Source organism: Asparagus officinalis, chromosome 7, assembly GCF_001876935.1.
Source record: "Asparagus officinalis chromosome 7, Aspof.V1, whole genome shotgun sequence".
Taxonomy (NCBI): domain Eukaryota; kingdom Viridiplantae; phylum Streptophyta; class Magnoliopsida; order Asparagales; family Asparagaceae; genus Asparagus; species Asparagus officinalis.
In genome coordinates, this window is record NC_033800.1 from 7734843 (window position 1) to 7745546 (window position 10704).

General features: G+C 33.8%; 1 protein-coding gene across 1 annotated transcript in view; it reads right to left on the reverse strand.

Annotated features, from left to right (window-relative positions):
* Window positions 1-1328, reverse strand: part of LOC109846635 (putative leucine-rich repeat receptor-like protein kinase At2g19210) — a 3461-nt gene extending 2133 nt beyond the window's left edge. The window contains exons 1-4 of the mRNA XM_020415881.1: window positions 1214-1328; window positions 1031-1107; window positions 705-982; window positions 1-92 (exon numbers count right to left, since the gene is read on the reverse strand). The exon at window positions 1-92 is cut by the window's left edge and continues 381 nt beyond it. Coding sequence (XP_020271470.1) covers window positions 1-92; window positions 705-982; window positions 1031-1107; window positions 1214-1328 — 562 coding nt within the window. The remainder of the gene's footprint in view (window positions 93-704; window positions 983-1030; window positions 1108-1213) is intronic.

Consider the following 10704-nt stretch of genomic DNA (forward strand, 5'->3'; position numbering starts at 1 on the left):
TGTTGATGGTGGTGGCGTCGGTTGTTAGGATGTTTAGCGAGTCGGGTATTTTCACGGCAACCCACATTCGATCATAGGCATCGTCCGGGTACCTAATGAAGTTAAAAAAGAGATTTTAGGGTATAAATTAATGTGAAATTAGATCTAAACATGGTATAGTACATTTGAGCTTGAAATTGGGTTTAGATTTCTTTGGATTTTAGCCTCCTAATTCAAATCTCAACATCTACTCCGCCATATAGAATTGAATTATAATTTATTTGTGTATATAAAGGTGAGCTGCTGACATGTCCTCACACAGCTAGAGCTGCGTGTTGCTGATATGCTGATCATAGGATATATATCAGATATTTTAAGCATATATAATCTGAAGATATTGATGATCCAAGTTACGTATGAGTCGTACATGTACCTTGCCAATTTAATAATAGTATATCAAAGAGCTCATTAGTGGTTCCTCTTCTCCATTTTTTATTCCTCTCTCTCCAATTTAAATCCAAAATCTAGTCAGTGTTATTTGTAGGATGAAGTAATTGCACAAAAAAGAGCCTACTCTTTCCATGCAAATCTCATCGTTAAAGTCAACTTGTAAGCTGACTATTCTGATCCTCATAAACGGGGCAACGGAATTTCAAACGGCTCCCATATTTGATTTTGTATGGATCAAAACAGCCAGCTCACATACAGTATGTATTATGATTTACCTCACGGTCTCTGGTGCGCCAAAAGCAACCCTCTTAACCAAAGACAAGTACGTGCTCGGATCATAACCCCCGTACATCTTCATCTCCATTCCCATCACTTGTATCGCCGACACGAAAGGAAACTGCCCTTCGCTGCCCCCGCCAACACAAACACTGGTGCTCTCCCCATTCACGACGTAAACGACCTCGACGAACACGTTCCCACCCTCCCTGGTCTCCACGCTCCCCCAGTCATTCCCGTCGAAAATGAGCTCGCAACTCGGGCGGCGAGTATTTGACTGCGGCCAGTCGCGAAGTCTAGACCAGGGCTAGGATTGTAAGCTGACGCCTGGACGAGGATGGCTGCGGGGCTCGCGGCGCGGGCTCTTTAAGGCGACGGGGATTGTGTAAAGTATCTTGTATTCTCGCGGAAGACATCGAGGGTTTTTGAGTAGCGCGTCCGGCAGCTTGAGGAGAGAGCCGGAGTTTCGATTGGGCAACTGGGGTTCGCGCGGGCGTGCTCTATGTACCCGAAGGTCGTTCCGGGACCCATTTTAGGCCGTTACCGTCGGTGTATGACGTGGAGGAGCCGCAATCGATGTTGAGTCGAACTGTGGTTTCATTCACAACAGTTGAACAAGACATTACGAAAAGAGTAATATTTCAAAGTTGGTAGTTGTTAGAATTAATATAAAACTATAATCCTTGAATATTACCATTACTTCGGAGTTTTGGTGTATTGGTTAGAGGAGCTAAATTTAAGATGGTATCAGAGCAACCCAGGTTCAAATCCCATCGGCCACGAATTAAATGCGGATTTTCTAAAAATTGACACCGCTATGTGAGTCCAGGTTTTAACCCATAAAAAAGGACGCTCGACCTGCGGGGGCATGTTAGAATTAATATAAAACTATAATCCTTGATCATCACCATAACTTTGGAGTTTTGGTGTAATGGTTAGAGGAGCTAAATTTAAGAGTAGTATCATTTCAATAGATAGACTCTCTCTTTTTTTTTTTTTTACTCTTTTACCTCAAGTGAAAATTTTGGCAGGTTTTGCTTCTGGATGGCATTAGAGATGAGTCTAGTTGAGGATAAGAGTCAAAAAAAATTCACTCAGGAGGTTCAACTACTAAGACGAAAGTTAGGATTATTAATTTTGCTAAAAATTGTACGTAAGTTCAAAACACCAATTATAGGGGTCTATGTGCAATTAATTAACCTACCAAGCGGGGGCAAAGTGGGGGAGACAGAGGAAGTGCAGGTACAAGATAAAACAGGAAGTGATAAAAAATAATGTATCCAAAAGATATTTTAATTAAGAAAAGGGTGGTGCACGCATTTTAGTTATTTCGCTAATTAAGGACTGCACAAAATGGGAAAAAAAAATATCAAAACAAAGTTGAGAGATTTACGTAGAGCTGAGGATAATGTAGCCAGAAGGAGCAACGGAAGAAAAGTTAGGATTAGACTAGCCATTGGCTTAATTCTTGATGATAGCATACAGATCTAGAGATGTTTAGAGCTTCATATAGGCATGCAACTCAAAAGGCTTTTGACTTTGCATGAAGTTGACTGACCCAGACTTGATAATTAAACAAACTCCATGTTGTAAATTTTTGTGAATTTTTAGTAAATTAATTAATAGGAATTTGCGCATAGGATAGAGTCCAATCTTGAATAATTTGACTGAAATTAGATTCCTACAACTACAAGTTTAGGTTAGAAGAAAAGGGCTTGACTTGACTTTACCGAGTGTGTATTCATAAACTCATTAATTGATTACATAACTGATCTACGCAAGTCAAATAATTGAGCTAATAATAACACGTTTTAAGATTAATGACTATTGTTTACTTCAAATTGATCAGTATTTTATGAATAATTGGCTAAAATTGCGCCTAAAATCACTTGCAAGATGATCATATTTCAGAGGGAAAATGGGCTTTGAATCGCGCACCACTAACTATTTTTTTACTTAAAAATACGAATGACAACTGGTGGCAGACTTACGCAGTCTACATGTTGAGCTGTATGATACAATCTATGTACGTTATATTTTTATATAGTTTTAATGTAATGGAGTGTCTCTCCCATGCCTAGCTATGACTGACTTCTAACGAAGTCAATTGTTAGGCAAGTGAAATATACATAAGGTGTTTGGAGAGGCTTATTTTTTAGTCAAATTAACTTTTAAGCTTTTTTTTTTGTAAAAATTCCTCAATGACTCAAAATATGGGACCAACAGGGAGGACAGATGAGGTGTCCCGCTCTTATTGCATAATGAGTTGGTCATCATTATGATAGCCAGTTCATTATACAATAAGAGTGGGACACCTCACATGTCCTCTCTGTTGGTCCCATATTTTGGGTCACTGTAGCAAAGCTTTCTAATTTATTTCTACCTGTTTGATAAAATATCAAATAAGTTAGTTTATAAATTTTATTTTTAAAAACTGATATACCCCAGCTTTTGAAAAACTAGCTTATAACCTCATTTAAAAAAGTCAGGTTTGACCAAGCAAATTGTTATTCTACTCAAACAATTTTTATAATATTTTTATCAAAAAAGCCAAAATGCATTAAAAGCTAGCATAATTTATAAGCTTAAAAAAATAAGCCTTCACAAACACCCTCATAATTTTCTCAAATAACAATACATCTATATATATATTATACTACTTATAAAAGAGAATACCCATGTCAAAACTTTTTCATACCCATTTTGCCCTTTACAAATTACTTAATTCTAATTTTCTCCTCATCACAATAGTAAGCTTTAATTAGTGTCTTAGACTCTTAACCTTCCATAACTCATTAATTAATGTGCTGAATACGAAAACTCATCAACCCCTTTGGCTTGAATTTAAATCTCCATCAAGTGACATGGCCAATTGAACTCCACGCATAATGCAAAAAATTCCTTCAGCTAATGTAGTCATTCACATTATCCACGATAGCCATAAGCTTTTAATGAAACTCCAAGGCTTTTCGTTTCCCGTTCGTTATCCTTATCATTATGCAACAACGCTTAAACTTTTATTGATTTCTATTGACTATATCTTTCATATCTCCCTCATTTCACCATCTCCGCTCTCATCTAAATTTCTCTCTCAACTCCACATTCTCCTCTGTCTTCCTTCCTCTTGGTCAATGCTTTGTTCTCCTCCTTCTCAATATCTAACCAGCGTTAGCATCTTTCAAATTCAATCTCAAGCCTGTCATTTGTCGAAGGGAGTTATACAAGGAGAGAGCACTGGTATGAAATCCATTTCATAATTTGAGCTCTGTTATATTTCTTCGTCATCTGATCTCTTTGTACATATTGGTTAGTTTTGTTTGATTTCTATGGTTTTAGCTAATTAGATCTCTTCAAAGAGTGATGGCTAGAACTTGTTTTCGATCTATTTCTTGTGATAAATTTATGTAGCAACACGAAGTGCGCTCAATATCACACCGTCGAAAAAGAAGTCGGCCTAAAGCAAGGTGTGAGAGACATTTTCATCCACTTCGATCGAATTTGTTTTCTTTCTGCATTTTTATTAGATTTATTAAATTTATGTTATTCTTGGGCAAATTTTGACTTTACATTTTCCATGTGATGGATGTGCCTTGGATCTTAGTTTTTTTTGCAGGATCTTTCTCAGAGCTGAATATCTTTCACGTTTTTGTTAGTTTAGATCCTAGATCACATTTGTGCATTTATTATCTTAAAAAACATAACCTTCTAATATCATTGTGGATTTTAGACTTGAGGTTAAATTTTCTAAATTTATTTACTCTTTGTAAATCCTATTATGACCCAAGTTCAGTAGTCTTTTTAGGTGGCAATTTGGTACTATAACTAGTTATTCGTATTCTACTGCAAACAAGAGCATGACTATTTTCTTGAAGCATAACAGTATGCATGATTACCTACTTGATCCAAAGAAGGTATAACCTCTCAGCCTCATAATAACGCTATGTGATATGAGAAACTTAGCTTAGATATTGTAATTAGCTTTGAATGTGCTTGAACTTGAATTGCACTGAGTGTCTAATATGGTTGGTCTCTTATCATTGCTTGATTATGTCAATTTTATTTATACTATTGATTGTGATACTAATTAAATTCAAAATTTTGAATTTTACAAACATAGTGGTTACTTTTGGAGGTCAAACTAAAATTTTTGTTGGAGGGGAAAACTAATATAGAATATAAGAAATATAAATATGCAAGTTTGAATGTTTTAATTACACATACAATGTCTATTTCAAATTGGACCTCATATTTTTTATATTTAACAAGTATAAATTCTTTTTATGCAAAAACCAAGATTAGTGTTATCTACTAAATATGCTCATGTATAGATATTTTTCTAGGGCTTATATTACAATGTTAAGGAATTTAGTAGTGAGGATCTAACAAGTGAAAGAAAACCTTATTCACACACGTGTGCGCACACACACACACACTACTTATAAAAGATGATATGGGTGACAAAACTTTTGATTGTTTTTTATTTAAAAATTTTAGATATAATGGTCATTCAAATATGATAAGAGTAAATATCCCCACATTTAGGGGTAATTTTTAATTTAACTTTGTCTGACATTTTGTAGTGAAATTTGGATAGGATTGGAATGAAGGTGAAAGTAATTAGCTCATCAAACAGCAAGGAGAGGGAGGCTATTGAACACTTCCAGTGCTGATTCTTTCCTTGATAGCAGTAGTATTGAAGAAATATAGATATGAACAATATGGATAATTTGAATTTACTCTCTTACTTGATACTATGAGTTTAATTTGGATAGAGGAAATATTTGCAATATGAGAATCTAAGGTGACCTATAAAATGTTTCTAAATTGGGCAAAGTATTGCTTTTTTGATACATGTGTAAAATTTGCTAAAATAATATTGTAATTTCTGATTATGGACTCATTTGTAATTCTCTACTATATGCATATTTGAAAATGTTATCATTTATTTAATTCATATATTCTATTCTTTCCTGGATCCGACGAGCCAACCTAAAACATTTTACATTCTTTAACTCTCTTTAGAGAGAGATAGAACGCATGCATGGGTGTGAATTTTTAATCGCATGAATTTAGATTTCTAATCTCTAACTCTCTCTGAGATTTTGTGTTTGTTGATGGGATTTTTCTTTTTATATTGTGTCATTTTCAGGGAAAAGTAAAATATAAGAAAAAGATAGAGAAAAATAAGAGGGAAGAATGGTAAGCGCAAAGGCGAGTTTCAAGATCAGAGTAACTTGTCAAGAATTATGAATGTTTTTGTTAAAAAGGGTTTTAGTCTAATTTATTTAATTTTCTCTATAATTTTTTAATGATTCAGATCAAATAGGCATATTTATTCTAAAACCATTGCAGATAAGAGAGGAAAGGTGCAGTCAATTATGCGAGTTGCTCAAGATATCTGAGGTACTGCCATTTGATCTTTTAGAATATAATGCTATGATCTAATATGATTTCACCTCCATTTTGGGGGAAGATTTTGATGTGAGTACTTAAATTAATTCATTTAAAATCTTCATATTTGTATCTTTTGATTCAATGTAATTTCGCAAAGTGCAATGAAACATTCATGCCTTGTTTTATCTTCTACAAAAACATACACCAGTGGACGTGTTTTCCCAAAGGTTATAGAATTTCCCCAAAGTTATAGAATTTCAGGTCTGACCTTTCTCAAGAAATGTTTTGTATTTGATTGGTAGCATATTACTTAATTTAAATAAATCATTATATTTCTAATGCTTTCATGTTCTGTAAATTTCCTATCACTTTTTTTGGGTTGAAGTTTCATATGTATTGAAACTTAAAGACATGCACAGTGGTGTTGACTTCATCATTATCACATTATAGTGAGTTTTAATACAATGTGGCATCAACTTCATCCAATGCCTTGCTGAATAATTTTAAAGCATCAACTTCATCCAATGCCTTGCTGAATAATTTTAAAGGTTACTCTCTGTTTAGTTAGAAAGAGCTTTGAATTGGACGTATTAAAGGCTGTTTAGTTAGAAAGAGCTTTGAATTGGACGTATTAAAGGTCAAACATGCATTTTCCTATTGTCTATGATATTGCGTTTGTTACGTGTACTCTATTTTTTTTGTTAATTATTGGTTCCGCTCCGAGTGTTTATTGAAGATATTTATGTCTACTGATAGTATTTGCCTCACTATTGACATCCTACTTGGGCGTCTCATATTGTGGCAGAGTACAGATTAGGTTTATTTTCTGTGACAACCTTGAATATGATGCTCGCCAATTAGGACTTCAGGTAGCTTTTTAGCAAATGTGGAAAGGTTGACATGAGATGAGTTAAATCACCATAACTGATACTGGATTGGAGAACTTTTTGTACTTTTAATTGTTGAGCACTTTGTTCTGGCTATATTATTGACCTCTAAGCATTTATAGATATTAGATATGAAGCTTTGAGCGATAGTTTGCGCAAAAAATATGCATCTCTGGAGCATGTATTGAATTTATGGAATATTACGGGGCATCATCTGAAGATGCATTTCATAATTTATTCCTCCCTAAATACGAGGATGACCATCTTTGATTCACAAGACTACATGTTTGCCATCTTTGATTCACAAGACTACATGTTTGATTCCTAAAAATTTTGAGTTGCTTTCTATTTTGATCATTCTTTACTTTTTAACCTTGAACTCGGCGCATAGCTACTATTGCACGCGCAATGTCTATTTATGAAAACTATTAATATTAGTTGGAAAGATATATATTGATAATATTGTTCTATAATTGACAAAGATTACATAACCTTGAAGAATATGCATATGTAGAAATTCATACAGAAGCATAAATGGAATAAAATCACTCAGATACAAGTAAATATCTTAGAGGTATATTCATTTTGAAATTGAATAAAGAAATCTTAGATAGTGATTGTTAGAAAGTAAACATTGAGATGGATGATATTGAGTTTAATTAATAGGTAGTCATTTAAGTGTTAACTCAATCATTCTTCGTCTAATACTCTCTCTCTTTGGTGTAGATGAAAATTATGTTGAGGTCAGGAGAAATTAGCTCGCATGCGTGGGAATTGGCTAATTTTAAGATCGCTTTACGAATCTAACAATAAGATATTAATACTTCTTAATTAAGTATAGAGTCAATAAGATACTAATTTTTTTAATTAAGTCATCTTCCTCTACTCCAAGAAAACCATAAGAATGGCCTTTGTGAACTTCTTAAACACCATGAAGCGCCAGCTTCGTAGCGTATTGATGAGTATTGATACTTTCTTATTGCTAAGAAATTAGAGGTAATTTTGAAGGTGATGGCAGTGTTGGTGGCTCCATTTTGGAGCTTGACAACAGATATAATTGCACATGACACAAGAACACAATGTATGTCTATCATCAGATATAATTATATACTGAATTATTGCTAGAAGAGCATGAATAACGGTCTCGTGTTCACAGTATCATCTTCAAAAGTAGCATAGTCAATCATCAGTAGAAGTACATGGAACTATATTTGGTCACTTAATCACCCATTATAGGTGATATCATCGAGATTTGAATGTTTGGAGAAATATTAATTCTTACATCTTGCAAATAGGTTTTAGTATGAACTTAGTTGCAGTGGTGAATTCTTTTAAAGATTTTTTTAATTTTCATTTTTAATTTTTTCCGTATTAATTATCAAGTTAAGAGAATAACATGTAGTTGATTAACTACAATTTGTTGATATGGTCATGTGAGTATAAATTTGTGACATATACAAGTAATTAGGAGAAATTAGCTCTTGTTGATAGATTTTTTTCCCTCGCATCAATTTATAATTATAAACTTTTAAATTTGTTTAATTTGTCGATTCATTAACACACCCATATGTTGATTAACATGGTTGTTCTCTCAGAGAAAATATTTAAAATAATAAGTGAGTACCTACTATTTCACTTTGACATCTCAAAGTTTACCAATTTTTAACTTTGAAACCCCCAAAGTACTTTTTATAATATTTTGATATCCCACTTTTTAATCGTATTTTAGTTTCATAACCCCAAAGTACTTTTTAACACTATGATATCCCAATGTTTCTATCTCATTTAACTTTGATACATACATCTAGATCTATTAGATTTTTTTGTTAATTTTCTACTGCTGTTTTAGCAATTGGGCAAACTGAATCTAAATGTATCAGATGCTAAAGGCACCATACAAATTAAACAAAAGATCTAACACAACTTGGATAGGGTATCAGAGTGAAATATGATTGGAACTTTAGATATTAAAATGTTACATGAATACTTTGGGTATTGAAGTAAAATTGGATTCAAAGTTTGGGGTATCAAAGTGTTAAGAAATCATTCAGCCTATTGAAGTAGAAAGATGTAAACTTTAGGATATCAAAGTGAAAATTATCATTTTTGTTTTAGCTCATCCTCTTATAATATTGCAAGTTTAAGGATTATTCCGTATTTAACAAGCATTTTTTCCTCTCTGCAAATGTATCCTCTAGCAATATTGTTTTCAAGGTTGATCTTTGAACTAGCATGTTTTTGTTTTTTCTTTCTTTGTATAGGTTGTGTAGCTTGAATGAGAAGCCCACTCTCATCTTAGGGATGTAATGTTAGTTCATTATGGATGTAGCTAACATTGAATAAATCTAAACCATATTTGTGTGTAGTTGCTTAATTTGTTTGTAGTTGCATAATTGTTTTTTAGGTAAATGTTAGTTCATTGCGAGATTTTTGTTGTTTGATTTGTTTCTTTTTTTTTTTTGTAGTTGTTGTATTTTTGGTGAATTTGCCCATTTATGTTTGTTTTCTGTGAAGATTGTGGTGAAGGCGATGCTGATAAGAGACTCTTGTATAAGCATGATGCTTGTACTATTATTGTAGAGTTAATCTCTACTCTATGTGAAGTATAAGCATGATGCTTGTACTATTATTGTAGAGTTAATCTCTACTCTATGTGAAGTATAAGTGCGTGCTTCATAAAAATATTAATATTGATGTATGCAGCATTAGTTGACCTTCAGAGGTTTCCCCCCATAGAGTTCCTAACATGCATCACGTGCAGCGCACGTTTTGCATACTAGTTATTAACAAAACGATTGATAAAAGATATGGGATATAAGTGAAACCCAGACTAATTATTAGAAACTTTTATTAAGGACACTATTAGCCCAAAGGTTAAGAGGCTGTGGGCTTTTAATCCTTATGCAAAAAAAAATGTGTACTTTTAACTAGTATACTTGAGCATCTTATCCCGATAAATATTGGAGACAAAAAGATAATTCCATAGTTTTATGGTAACTAAAAGATCCAGTCAAATCCGAACCGGTCCGAATTAGGTGAATTTGACTACCTCAGGTTAAAAATCTTGAATTAAAGATCCAGTCACACGGCGGAAACGGCAAAACTGAAGCTCAGGTTAAAAATGACAAGGATTCCAACTAATTCAACAATTAAAATATATAGAACCTAACATAAATAACTATACACGATATAAATCAAACACCACATAACTTGCCCGCGTAAGTCAGAAGGAGAGAGCCATGGAGATTTAAGCAGACATGAAGGATTATAAATATAACAATTTCTAAATAAACTCCGATCAATGATATAAAATTAATTAAGCATACTAGCACACAAAATTCTCAAAACTTTCCCAAGGGTACCGATCGTTGAGATGCCCACAAAACACATGCTGTTTTTAGAATGACACCAAATCAACACACAGAAATACAAGACAAAAATTCAAGATAAATCAGAGGTTTGCATTTAGTAGACGAATATCAAAGAACTCACCCAAATGCAAGACAGGGTTTCAGTTCCCAAAACCTGGAAAAAGAAAATAAGCAAGCTAGGTAACATGAATCCAACTTTAACACTATATACCCTAGATCAGATCTATGGTTTCGACTGTAGGGGGAGAGGCAGGGGGAAGGGGCAGGGGGAGAGGCGGCGGCGGGGGGAGGTGGAGAGAGAGACTTTACCTGTGAGCGAAACCAGAGAGAGAGAGGATCGGGACTTG